This window comes from Tetrao urogallus, assembly GCF_951394365.1.
Source record: "Tetrao urogallus genome assembly, chromosome: 1".
Lineage (NCBI taxonomy): Eukaryota > Metazoa > Chordata > Aves > Galliformes > Phasianidae > Tetrao > Tetrao urogallus.
The window spans coordinates 71,784,656-71,799,049 of NC_136813.1; the positions used below are offsets into that span (position 1 = coordinate 71,784,656).

Below are 14,394 nucleotides of genomic sequence, written 5' to 3' on the forward strand. Positions count from 1 at the left end.
TTCCGAGCCCTTGGGATCGGGTACAAAAATGTATTTTAACCAACTTTAGAAGTGAAATAATGAAATGTCAGTGCTAATGCCCTCATCTTTCAGATTTTTTATCGAAGACAACACAGCATCTTATGTAAATTGTGGGCTAATATCATAAAGAGGCAGATAAGTTCTGCTTTTTAATGTCTTAGTAATCATAAAATGACACACTCAGGAAAAGTAGTTGTATTTATATGTAATTAAAATATCTCTAGCATTCCTGCTCCAGCTACAGGCTATTTTATGATATAATGCTTTAATACATTTAATGGGAAGTGATAAAATATTAGAATTTTATCTTTTCTAAGTGGCGTCGTCCCTCTTTTGTGAAGACACGGTATCTTAAAAGCTGCTTTTTCTGATTTTTTTTGAGAACAGTATTCTCTCTGAGAGCTGAATTATGAGTTGTTGATAAGTAAAAAAACAACAAAACAACAGCCTGATCTAAATATTTAGGTTGATGAAGAATCTAAAAGTGGATTTTAATGAAAAGTTGACAATCTTAAGAAATGATAAGCTGACCTGATGCTTGATTTCCTGGTTCTATAGCAACTTTCTTGAGAAATTCTATGCTTTGCAATGCGGGTGAGAGCCAGTTTGACATCACACTGTATATTTTGTCTGCCAAGAAAAAGTGAGGTCAGGTAATGAAATGACATTGGCAGAAGTTTAAGAGAATGCTATTAGTCCTGTATTGTGCTGAGTTTTTACTGACTCAAATTTGAGTGAAAATTCAGTGGAGATCGTTCGTGCCTACAGTGTATGGCAGGATAGTAGGAAAATGTGATTTTAAAGTGGTAGAAAAGGTTGGTGCTGCTTGTACTCTGGCGTACATGTGGTTCTTGTAAAATGCTGAAGCTTACCCTGTTGTGGCTTTTTTTAATTTTGTTTTGGTTTTGTTTTTCTTTCTTAAGATAAGTTTTAAGTGTAGTGGTTTAGCCTGGCAGGCAGCTAAGCACAACACAGCCATTCACTCATTCAGGGCTGCATGCAGGACTGGGGAGGGGGAAGTAAAATGGAAGTAAAATTCATGGGTTGAGATAAGGACAGTTTAATAGCAAAAAGCAAAAGAAGAAGAGGGAAAGCAAAAAGGAGTAAAAATATACAAAGCAAGTGATGTATGTACCTGCTCCGAAACTAATGATTCCTATTTTCATGGCAACAGCAACAAAGAGCACGGTATCAGTGTTTGATGGAGCAGTTTATATTTATAAAAATATCAATATTTTTAGACACATTTGAAAGAGGGCATTTTGGTTGAGTTTTGTTGGCTCCCTGTTCTTGGAGTCATTAAGTCTAAGGAAGGAGGAGAGAAATTAAAAATAAAACTGTCCTTTTGGGTTTGTTAATGTTTGTTTTGGTTCTACATGCATCTTGGTTTGCAGCATAACTCTGCATCAGAACCTACTGTTGCTGACTTACCAGTAATTCAGCTACTTCGAATTTGCTATTATTTGCTTGGATTCATAAGTGGGTCTATTTCTAGAGTGTTTTAAATAACCCCATATCTGGATAAGGACTTTATAACAATAGTGGAAAGTTAACTTTTGATTATTACACAAAATATTCTTTAAGCGTGCTGTTTCTCAGGAGGTTACTAAATGGCCAATAATGCAGATATGGAAGCCTATTATAGACCTCTCAACCATGATGAAGAAGTAGATTAAGTTCTGTAAGTAGCCAAGAGAAATCTCACTATTAGTAGCCCATGTTCTCATGGGGGGACTTGAACTTCTCAGATGTATGCTGGGAATAAAATACATCAGATTGCAAACTAGAGAAGATACCCTTCTTTGACCTGATATTTGCAAATAGGGTAGGGCTTCTGTGTGATGTAAAGGTTAGAGGCTGCCTTAGGCATAGATAACACAGAATCGTGGAGGGTTTGATCCTTGATAAGTAAGGAAGTCAGTTAGGAGAACTGGCTTTCCAGAGGGTGGGCTTTGGCCTATTTAGGGACTTGGTTGACAGAGTGCCACGAGAGGTGGCTCTAAAAGGCAGAGGAGTCCAGGAAGGCCAGACCTTCTTCAAGAAGGAAGTATTCAGGGTGCAGGAGCAGGCTGTGACTACATGCCTGAAGTTGAGCCAATGTGGGGGGAAGACAACGTTGCATTTCCAGTGTTCTGCTCTGCGCTGCATTAAGCTATTAGTATTGTCACAATGCTTTCAGCGAGCTGGATAACATTTCTATTGCAGGTATTAGGTTTTAGGAAGATAGTAATTATTTTATGGTTGGTAAAGTTTTCTGATCTGTTCAGGAAAAAAAAAGAAAAAAGAAAAAAAAAAAAAAAAGATTTTCTGGAAAATCCAGAAAGAAATACAAATAAACCACTCACTAAATGTGAAAGAGCCAAATATTCTTCATTTTTTTCTTCCACTCTCCTCCTCGCCCCCAGAAATACTGAGTAAACCTATGAAAGCCTACGGTCAAAATCCCCATTAAAATAGAAAAACCATCTCACATACATCAGTGTTTAGTGATGTACAAAAAGTGGAAGAGCCTTTTTCAGGCAGCTGAGTAGAAATCACAATTTGCTTCCAACAATCCTTTCTGGCTTTTACAATGCGAGGTTCTGAAAGGGGAAGAGGCAGAAGTCTGTTGCTGAAATGATGAGAGCTGATGAAGAGGCTAATATGAATACATAGCAGCCCTAAAGGTGAATTATTTTTAGCTAGCATTGTGGATGCTATGTATAGGTAGATTTCTAGTTTAAGTTACATAGTGAAACATACGGACTGTGAGGGAGTCCATGACATCATCTACAGCCCCTAATCGTCAAGAATCTCTCTTCACAAGCCTACAGGTTTTAGGACTAGCAATGCATTTTGCAAAGCTGCCACGTCAGGCAGAGTATTCTTTTTGACCTCTCTGGTCCTGACTAATCCCAAACCTGATAATGAAAGTGATAATCAACTTCACTGGCCCAAGCAAACACCTTGGGCTTCCGTCTGTTCCTGATATGTGCTCGTTGAGTCTGTATCAAGGCACATATCTGCATATACACCAGCAGAAACTTCTCTTTGCTCTCAATGGACAAAGCTTTGCAGATTTTCTGTAGAGGGGTGAAGTAGGCGAAGGCAATTTTTTCCAGTCAGGTGAAATTGCCCCTTTTTCCCCCATCAAGTGATGGGCAGCTGCTGTGTTCCCCTGCTTGTCTGGCAGCCAGGTGATCCCTGGTAAAAGAGAACCCTTACTGATCTGATCCACTGCATGACACTGAGCTCTCATTATCTCACTGCTTTAGATCAGCAGCAATGGCAGGTGGAGGAGGAATTAATGTGAATGCCTCCTATTCTCCACCCAGGTATAGACTGTCATTTAGACATCTCAGTTTTAGGCACTGTGGAATTGGAGGCTCAGGTGATCTACAGAAAAAAAAAAAAAAGAAAAAAAAAAAAAAAAAGACTGTCAGGATTCTCTACAAAAGTATTTCCTCTACTAGATTTTATCTGGCCAGGAGGAGTCTACTGTGAAGTTTTGGGTCATACTTGTGTTTTTTTATTCTGTTCCACCAAAGGAACTCAAGGTTGAGTGAAGCCCTTAGCATTGGTTTAAAGTAAGAATGGCTTATACTCTGTGAAACTGTGAATAATTGAAAGGGTCTGTAGTGGAAGACTGGAAGAGGGGAAAAAAAGTCAGGAGCTATTTGCTCTATCCAGAGTATGAGGAGTAGCTATTGCCTTGATCCTCTTACAAAGAAAGCGGGACACAATTTCTGAACATCTAGCTTTCCTCCTATGAGGAAAGGTTGAGGTAACTGGGATTGTTTAGCTTGGAGAAGAGAAGGCTCCAGGGAGACCTCATTGTGGTCTTCCAGTACTTGAAGGGAGCAGATAAAAAAGAGGGGGAAAGGCTGTTAACAAGGGTTGATAGTGATATGACAAGGGGGAAATAGTTTTAAACTGAGACAGGGGAGATTTAGGTTAGATATTAGGAGGAAGTTTTTCATTCCAAGGGTGGTGACACACTGGAACAGGCTGCCCAAGGAGGCTGTGGATGCCCCATCCCTGGAGGCATTCAAGGCCAGGCTGGATGTGGTTCTGGGCAGCCTGGTCTGGTGATTGGTGACCCTGCACACAGCAGGGGGGTTGAAACTCAATGATCATTGTGGTGCTTTTCAACCAGGCTTTCTATGACTGCATGATGCTAAGAGAACTTGGCTTACTCATCATTTTCACTATTAAATTAAAAATAGAATAATGATTATAAATAAATAACTAGAGAAGGCACTAGTTAACACCATATTCAAAGAAGGCAAGAGGTGTCTTTTTTTCTTTTTTTTTTTTTTTTTTTTTCTTTTTTTTTTCTTTTTTTTTTTTCTTTTTTTTTTTTTCTATTTTCTAGGAGTAGCATTTATGTTGTATTTGACTATGCGTGATCTGGGCAGAAATTCAGAATAAGTCTGAAATGCATTGTAACATTGCTCTGCCTTTGTCCAGACCATGAATGTGTCTTGTAGGATTACTGAGGCAGACAGTTGTCACATGGCAAAAATATATTTTTCTAGCATTTCATTTGCATGGCTAAACAAGAAAAACAGTCATTAGGTCATTAGAGGTCACCCTCCATTTACATGACTTAGCTGTAGGAGGCCCGGTATGATTTTTTTCTTAATACAGTGAAGTGCACCTGGGGCAGTTCATTGTCTTCTGTTGTGCTCTGTGATAGAACTGCTTCTATGAGGTTTTGTGGGGCTTTGTGCAGAAACATCAACCTTTGCAGTGTTCTTGATCTTGAATCAGAAAATTACTGTTCATTAGTATGTCTTATTGTACAGTGCCTCTCAGGAGTGTTTTGATAGCTGGGTATGATGACTGCTCTTGATAGTCTATCTGCAAAGTCTCCAAATTTCTTCTTCTCCCTGCTTCTTCCTTTTTATTTTTATTTTTATTTTTAATTAAAATGGTAGGATCAAAGTAGGCATAGTGCTGTAGTCTTCTAGGACGGGAGTGAGAACCAGATTGAGAAAGCAGGCTTCTATTCCTGAGGCAGTAGAAGATTAAATATCACAGAGATACTATTATTGAACTCTGTGTTGCAAGCGCAGTCTCATTCTTACTTACAAGAAAGAATAATACAAAAATGACATGCCTCTAGTGTTGCTGTTGGTACCTCCTATGGTTGGTTGAGGCTAGCAGGGGCTGCTGTGGAGCCCCATTTCTCTCACAAACAACTTTTGAAAGTACAGTGCAGCTTTTGTTTAGAGTGTCTTCCTTTTGGAATGGATTGGTGAGGGGCTGATTTCTGAACAGGTACATGGGTGACAGAGGAACTGGTTTTTATGTTCTTGTGCAGATACATTATCAGGGATGAAGAAGTTCTGTAAATAAACACAGACTGTGAGAAGAACCAAGAATTTAAATGCATTCCTATACATTAAATATCCAAGTGGTAAACGTAGGGGGTATGGAATGGGAATAAATAATCAGATAATAAAAATTGATGATTTATTATGTTATATAAGAATTTAAAGATAGAATCTCAGTGCTCGTTGTAGTGGCTTCTTTTGAGGGTGACATAGAATTCATCTTTAGATTCATATGCATGAAATTCAAATTTTGATATCCCCATGGAGTGAAATATTGAAGTTCCAAATCTCAGTCAGTGTAGACCTAGTCAAAATAGGTAGAAAGACTGCAAATTCACATGACTGCTTTAGAATAGAACTGAATCTAGCTCTTCATTGAGAGCCTGCATGTTAGAAGTGCTCTTCAGCTCCTTCTTGAAATGCCTACTTTAGAGTTTCTTCAGGGTCTGTCCAGCTATGCCATATGAGTGCAGGCCTGAACTGGTGTCTCAACACTCACAGGAGTGAAGGAATTTCAGAGGATGACAATGAGAATGACAAAGCCTGTGAAAACCATCGCTGCAAGAGTGAGAGGGCATCAAGCAGAAAGTGCCAGGTGTCTGTGATACCTTTGTTACTCCAGTGTCAATCAGTAAAGGTGAAAACAGTGGAACAGGAGTGGTACCCTTAAAAATAAATGAATTCAATGCCTTCCCTTCCTGCCTACTAAGGGATTTGCCTGACCTAGGTAAGAGGAATGGAAGAGTGGAATCAACTCAGATGGTTTAGCACTACTCTTCATTCTTCTCCTAACAGGAAGGGAAAAAGACAGATGCATTGTGAAAGTGAGGAAGGGTTTATAAACTCTGTATTATGACTTCTTCGTCTAGCTACTTTGGACTCTGGCCTCAAGGGGTTAACCAGAACTCATCAGTCCAGACCTATGTAGAGAGATCATGCTGCCAGGATACTTGCTGCCTGAGATTGCAGGGAACAAGAGTTGAAGACCACTGTGACAAAGACTGTCCAGATTTCTGCCTTCTTCATATCATTAGGGGAAAAAAATTGGAAAGTTTCAAGTTTGCTACCGTTTTTAATCGTGGTTTGAAATCTGTCAGCAGATTAGGAGTTCTTGGGCAAGGGAATGGAGTCTACTCCAGTGATTAAGCAGACCTGACTCTGTGTCCAACTTCATTCCTAAGGAAAGAAGAATATTTGTATCCCCCATCTGCAGAGAAGGATGGACATAAACACAGTGTCTGTCTTCAGGATGGATAGGCATCATATTCCTATATAGCAAATGTTATGCCTCAGTAGACTCTAAGTACATTAAATAAAGTTGGGACATTCCATTTTACTTAAGTGCTCTCTTGTTTTTGCCCAAGGAATATCTGAAGCAGGCAGGTTTTGTCCTATCCTTCATTTTTGCTGCCATGTGGCCATGGAAGAGGCAGAGATGAACCCAAGTGAAAATCTAGCCACTAGCTTTAAGGTGATCCAGTTTACTTGTTTTGGCACAGGAGCAGCTGTGATGTGAAGGAGGACTGGTTACAGGATGGTGGGAATGCTGCTTTGTGTCAGTGCCACTTCATGTTGTTTGAAAATTGCAGCCTGGAAGCTTCATTTCCACCAGTTCAGGGAAACATCACTTTTGTAACATAGTTTACAGGCTTGGGCCCATAAAGTGGTGTAATTAAGTAGTCTGTCAAGATTTCTATAACAAAGATCTATCGAGAGGAATCTCCAGTTTCTATATTTAAAAAGAAATTCTGGATAAAATTGCATGCTTGTTGTCTGAATCTGTAAATGCTACTTTATGTTTTGTATTCAGTTTTCCATAATATTTAAATATTTGATTTTTTTTTAATTCTTTTTAAAACAGCAATGTTTCTGTTTTAGGCTGTCTATTAGGATTTCTATTTTAGGCTATCTAGATCCTGCTGTCCATGGCATCTTAATAGTAGAGTTTAGATATTGAAACTGTTCTAGTTTTGATTTTTGAGATGGGTACTATTTGCAGGCTTTCGCTTCCTATTGCACCATGGTTTATGCTTAGTGCATTCTGAATATTGTGTGAGTTGCATACTGCTGATGTCAAGTACAGAATATTTGACATGTGAACATGTTTTTCAGCCATGCCTCAAGCAGAGAGCAGCAAATAGGTTGACCTTAAGACCTTTGCTGTGGTGTAGCTATTATATTCCCAGTATGACACCGCCTCACGGGGCACATTGATTCCTTATGTGCTACTTGAAGTATTTAATGAATTGATTGTTCAGTGTGAACCAGTGTGAAGTGGTCTGTTTTTCTACTGTTACAAGGTATCAACAGAAGGCTGATGCAACATCGTAGCTATCGCCTTGCTTTTCTGCTGGTGTGATACTGGCTTAGGTTCTTTCAATGAAGTTATCTGCCTAAGAGCTGTGCAGTGCCATGTGCTGCAGCAACAGGTGTGGTTGCAGAGAGCAGGGATGGTGATGGACAGCAAGCAGTGACATAGCAGCACTGGAGCTTCTTCCACAGGCTTGTTGGGATAGAGGTTGTATTTCTTTCCACTTTTGAGAAACATCTGTCAGAGACATGGGCCATCTTAGTGTGCTCCCCCTCCTTTGCCTGTGAGGGAAGGAATGGCAAATGGTGATCAGAGAGCTGAGGGATTTATCTGAGATCACGTGCAGGGTTTGTACTGGAATCTCATAACGGTCTTCCTCTACAGCAGGGCAGCCCCCTGACTTAAAACCTGCCAAAATGGCTTTGTGCTCCTCCTGGGTGAAATGTCTGGCCTTCTTATGGTTTCCTACAAGAGCCTTTGATATTCCTTCAAGCACTGATCTCTTCTTTGCCATCTTTTGCCTAGCACTGTCCACTGAATAGAATCCTCTCAGACAAACAAAATCATATTCAACAAGTGAGTCAAATAATGAGATTTGTCATCTCATTTTTTTTTATACTCTACTGTTTGAGATGCTGGGAATCACCAGTGCTGATCACCTTGGATTTTTATGTATACTGGAACAGAAGAAATCTTGACGTGACGTGAGTGTGGATTATTGAACTGTACAAACAGCTATAGCAAGCATTCTGTTGGGTATTTGTTTTCCCCCACCTTGAGCCACCTCAGTGTTTGTACTCATCTGATATCACATCTTATGCAGGTAGACAGACAGGTGAATCCAATCAAATGCTGATTTCTTTCCCACTGATTATAAGAAAGTCTGGAGGACAAGAGAAGATATGTCTGTAGATAAGTAAGGCTGTTAGTACCCATCATTATATGAGAGCTTCTGTCATCAATAGCAATTCAAGGGCTCAAGGGAGGTTTTCAGGGGAATTAAATTTACTTTAAAAACTGCTGAAGTTATAATTCATACGAAGATGAGCTCTCAGTTTGAATGCAGAGAGGAGCAGTATTGATCATCACTACTGTTGTGGACTCCTACACATTCTTTTGTAATTGAAGTTTGATGTGCTTTACGCAGGAATTTAAATGTCCCTGTGCCCTTTTTTCAGATGGAGTGACTGACACAGGCGTTGGAAAATGTATTTTAATTAATTTGAACAGTACTAAATGTATGGGTATGCCTTCATAATCTGGGTAAAATATGTTACTTTCTACTTTTTTTTAGCCAACTGCAGTATTTCAGGTCCAAAATGATCTTAAGTATTGTTTGAATTCTAGGGAGATAGTTAAGCTGTCGCTCTTAGGTTGTAGAATGGTCAGTCAAGTATAATGAGAAGCATGAATGCTGCAGCTTAACTTCCCATGAATCTTTATGAGAAACTGTTGAAAATAGTTACCTTTAAACCTTGTTTTCTTACCTCAGATGCCTGTTTTTTAATTAATTCCTTTGATCAGGAATGGGTTAGTTACATTTATCCAAGGAAATGTAGCATATTTTACATTTATGTGTCAAGCTCACTATGAGTAATTGTCATTTTATAAGATTTCTCTCATGTTCAAATATTAGACTTAGGCCCTGTCCTATGGCAAATAGCAGTGTTTGAATATGCTAACAGAAATGTTTTTCTACTTCTAGAAGATAGAGTACTTAATGTAATTGGTAAATCAGATGATATCTAGCTCTTCATTGTAATGCTCTACTTTACATGTAAATTATGTTTTGAAGCACCCTATCTGTTCTCAGTAGTGATTAATCCTTGAAATAAAGGGGGAGGGGAAGTAGCTAGTTTGTTTTTAATGATGCATTCCTCCTTTGGGAAAGATTAACTACGTACAACTTTGTTGAGTTTAGCAATTTGCAATGAATTGTTGAGTTCTCCACAGAGAGCAATTCTGTTCTTCCACAAATGTGTTCATCAGGTTATATTACCTTCTGTTTCTCCATGGGAATGAAATTCTTACATCTCTATCTAGGAGAATAGATATTATGTTCAGTGCTAGTATTTGAATTTAACATAAATATAGTAAGAAAAACTAAGCAGTAATATATTTCATGGGCAGATCAAAGAGAGGGAGAAGGTGGCTATTTCTAAACATACTCTTATTTTGTGTCTTTTGTTTGCACTTCTAGGCGTTAGGTTGTAGTTGATGCTCCTTGCTAATTCGTCTTGGCTGTCTGTAACAGCCAAGTTTGGTCTTTAGCATCTTTGGTTACTCTACCTCATTTTCCAGTTCATTTTCTTTTTTTGAGTCATACACAGCTATCCATGACTTGATTAATTTTGCTGACAGACTTATTTGTTGCCTTCTGGTCCTGTAAGTCCCACAGCAAAAGTGTGAATATGTGGTAAAATCTAGCTTAACTCTTGCAAGTGAGGGGCAAAATCCCTGTGTGAATGTTTGGATTTCCTATGGGAATCTGTGGAGGATTCTTGCTAACTGTCTTTTTTTGTGTGTGGAGTCAGTAGATCACACTGCACAGAATTTATCAGACCTGTGGAGAAATACTGTCATTTTGCAGAGCTGTTGAATTTCTCTGAGTTAAGTGAACTCTGTGAAAGCTGTTGTTTTATTTAAGATGGTCTGACTTGGCACATGCTCAGTAGCTAGATATTAGCAGAGTGCTCAAGTGGTGATACATGAGTGTGTGCACAGAGATACTGCAGCCTTTCAGATGTTGTCTGGTGGAAGGAATTAATGGATAATGATCAACTGCAACAACATTTCATGTTGAATCATTTTAGTATCCATACGCAAACAGTAGTGTGATGGTCTTTCATTCTGTCACATGAGGCAACAATGCTAGCAGTGAGAACAGGTGCTTATGCCTGTCCCTGGGCATTTGAACAGGAGATGGCAATGAATGGAAATGCTCCTCCTTCCCTGTGCTGGAAACTATTACAAATGAGTACCGTGTTTGTGGGACTGACAGTGTGTAACAGCTTTCACCTGCTGAACGTTTAGGCTCAAAGACCATTGGAATGGTCTTTGGAAATGGTCTTCTTTCCACTTCCACAAAGAACATTACAAGTATGAGTAGGCCTGCTGGCCTGTTTTTGCGTGGCTGAATTCTGAGTGTATTTTTCGCAACTTGGAAAGTATTGAGATGTTGAGTGAATGACTTGAAATAAATAGATGTAGAGAATAAATACAGCAGGCAAGTCACATGTTCTTTTCTTCCCTCCAATTGCAGCCACAGGAACAAGTCTTCAGGCTGGCCTCATCCGTCGGGGACCTGGAGCTTGAACCAGGGGACACCTTATGGATGGGAGATGACGGCAAACAGAGATGGAAGGGACTACTTCATCAAGTAAGTGGGTAGTGGGAGCTGTGCACACCTCAGCATGGTGTTGCAGCACTATTCCTGACAGTACTTCCTTGGCATCCTAATTGCAATTTCAGCCTTACGCAGTTCTCGTTTCACTGCTTTGTTTTATTGCAAACTGATAGCTTTGGCTGTATTTCACTGAGCCTTGTCTTTTATTAAGCAATGTTTTGGTACTTGGTTATTTAATTTACCCAAGCAAACACTGATATAAGGACCTGTAATTCACTGAAGAATTGCAACAAATGTCATTAACAAAAAATAGAAATAAAAATGCCATGTTTAAAGAGTGAGACAAAAGGTCAGTTTTGACTAGGATTAACTACTTTCCTCCATTTCTGCAATGTGAGCTCTTGTAGCTTGTCTAATATATTCATTATACTAGTACTAACAAGGCACTTGTTTTGATCCTATGTAGTTACTATTCTAATTCTTAGGTTACCCATAGTCTTTTAACTCTGGATTTAAAGGTTTACAAAATAAATGTCAATTTGATTTTATTGTAAACAAAACTGTATTTCCTTTTCCCAGTAAAAACTGTACAGAATTATTCTTAAAATTACTTAAATGGTTTGGATGAAAAACAGTTTGCTCTTTGAGTACTTTTATGTAGCTTTGGAAATCCTTTGCTAAGAATGGGAGGCAGTAAGATAGAATGACTGCTTGATGCTGAAGCATTAATTACTTATGTATCATTTCAAAGCCAGTGTATAGATTCTGCTCATGTGAAAGGATGTTTTGTTGTTGTTTGTTTCCCCAATTATTAATTTTTATGTTTACCATTCCGATTAGAAACTTGCAAATGCTTTAAAATTTCCTTCTTGAGAATTGCAGCCTTCTTTTAACACAGTACAGGGATCAGACTTGCTTAAAATTCAGCATTAAAAAGTCCTAAATTTCCTCAAGATCTTCAATCAAAAATAATTCCACAGGGTGAGATCCTCTTTCCTTTCCTTTGCATTCCTCCCCCATTTGCCCAGTGCGTGCCTCGGCTTCTCAGGAGGCAATTACTGTTGGAGCCCAAGCAATATTTGTAGCTGTGCGGTAACCTGAAGGCAACCAGGGTAAGGCTTTCAGGGTTTAGAGAACCTTCAGACATGTCCAAATTGAAGCTAGTTGTCTGTGTTAATGAGGGCTCAAAGCTGACTTTGAAATGCCGCATTCTTTCTGTTAGAAGTATTTTGCTCTGCTTTTCTGTGAGACACAGGGTGCAGTGCTGGGCAATGTGGTGCTGAATGCCAGGCACAATACAGCTATATTAGCATAGATTTTCTGCCTGAACTAATTAGGCTTGTCAAGAAGTATAGGTGAGCCTCAAAAGCACTGTGCTGATGGGACTGTGCTACTTCTGTTACTCTAATTACTGAGGGAACCTGCACCACTTAAAATTGCAAATGTAGATGTGAGTAACTGCAACCTGCCTGGAGTGCAGTAGGTCTTTCTCAATATTGGAAACTACTCTTCAGGGGCTTAGATTTTTTTTCTGCAGAATTTCAGTGTGTTCTCCTCTGCCTGTCTGAGAATCGTCTGAACAATAATATCCAGCTTATGAGGACAGGCATCACATTGGATTCTTCCTTTTTTCTCACCGGTCACATAACGAGATGCTCTACTGGGCTAACTATAAACTGCTGTGGCAGTTAGAATGAATGAAAAGCATAGAATGAAAAGCATTAATTGTCATTAATTTTGTAATCTGTGAGCATTTTCTAACATGCAGATGATAATGATCATTTTGTTTGGGTTTCTGGATTGCCTTTTAGTACCTTGATGTGCCATAACCCTCTCTTAAGTGCAGAAAAAGTGAGTCTAGGAACAAGATTCCAAAATAGGCAGTAATGATGCCAAAAGCAGTGTCAGATTTTTTTTCTTGATGTTACTTTGGCTTTCAGTTTGTTTCTGTATTTCTGTGTTGCTGCAAGGTGCTTGCTCGCAATTCTCTTTGAGGCCCTAGGCTCCCATTTATCTCTGAATGTAGATTGCAGGTACAAATCATAGAAACAAACTGACGAGATCTTAGCCTTGGTTTTCAAAAATAATTTAATAAAAAACACAGATTTAGCAAAGTGCCATTTGCTGTAGTTCATTTTCAGGGTGACAATGATACTGATCACAAAAAAAAACCCCTCTGCCTCTGAACCCACTTCCTACGGTCTGTGAATTTTCTAGGAGCAGGAAAAACTTACAAGCTTCACGGCAACTGTCACTTGATTAATTACATCCTTTTTGCTTAAAATACGTAACAAAAGCAATGTAATACAAACATTACATGAATTATGTGGTATTATTTCAGAAATTTAACAGAGAGGGCCGTGGTCTTTCACAAATTTCAAGTGTTCTAACACCAGTAACTGCTGTAAAAGTACAACATACTCTAGGGGTAAATCTTTCCTGAGCTTCAGATGTGAGGATTTTTGAGAAAGCGAGGATCTTCCTACATATCCGATTGGGTGACCTTCACTCTGAAAATGCAGACTGATGCTACAAAAACTTTTCCATGGAAGAGCTCTTCTTTGCCTTGCTAACTACATCTTTACCAAAATAGTCACTTTTTCACCAAGCAGAGGTGGTCTAACTGCTAGCGTTGGTTTTACCTAAAATTTGCAGACCTAGTTCCAGGTCAGGTCTGTAGGTACAAATGTTTATTTCCTGTTGCTTGTGATCATTTCTTCTCATGGTATCTCGTTTTGGCCTAGATCATTGTAAAGAAGCCTCATTTGCTTTGCAAATACCTACTAGAAGAGCCGCACATTTATCTAGGTATTACTTTATTCTCATGTTCTTCATACATTTCTTTCTTCTGTGTGCCACTTTTAATTCTCCTTTCAAAACTTAACAGAATCAAGGTGGTGGATCCTTGCACTGCAAAATAGGTTTGTGGTCCAGTCATTGGCTGTTCTCACTCTGAAAAATTTTGCTCTGATATCAAGACGGAGCCTGTCCTAGTGCAGCTTGAATCCATTACCCCTTGTCTTCTCCCTGTGGCTCACTGTGAAGAGACATCCTCTGTCATCTTTGGAGCAAGACTTCAAGTGCTGAATACAATGCTAAGCTTCTTTTCTCATGGGTGTAAAGATCTACCTCCTTCAGTCTTTCATCAAAGGAGTGCTTCTCCAGCCCTTTGAACAACTTTTTGGGCCTCATTTGGACACTCTCTGATTTGCCCACATCTTTTTTTCAGATTGCATGGGCAATGCTCCATGTGTGATCTGACAAGCACTGAGTAGTGTGGGATGATCACATCTCTATCTCTGTTCCCATAGATGCAGCCCAGGGTGCAGTTTGCATCCCATGATTGCTGCTGACTGCTGTTCAGTTATGGGCCCCCAGGGCCCCCAGTTCCTCTCCAG

At 39.3% G+C, this 14,394-nt stretch overlaps 1 protein-coding gene across 2 annotated transcripts in view; it reads left to right on the forward strand.

The window, feature by feature from the left end:
• FRMPD4 (FERM and PDZ domain containing 4) overlaps positions 1-14,394 on the forward strand; it is a gene marked incomplete at both ends in the record, with an annotated part of 397,855 nt that overhangs the window by 266,520 nt on the left and 116,941 nt on the right. For both annotated transcript variants that reach the window (XM_079546966.1, XM_079546967.1), the window contains one exon: positions 10,913-11,029. In XM_079546966.1, the coding sequence (XP_079403092.1) occupies positions 10,913-11,029 (117 nt within the window). The remainder of the gene's footprint in view (positions 1-10,912; positions 11,030-14,394) is intronic.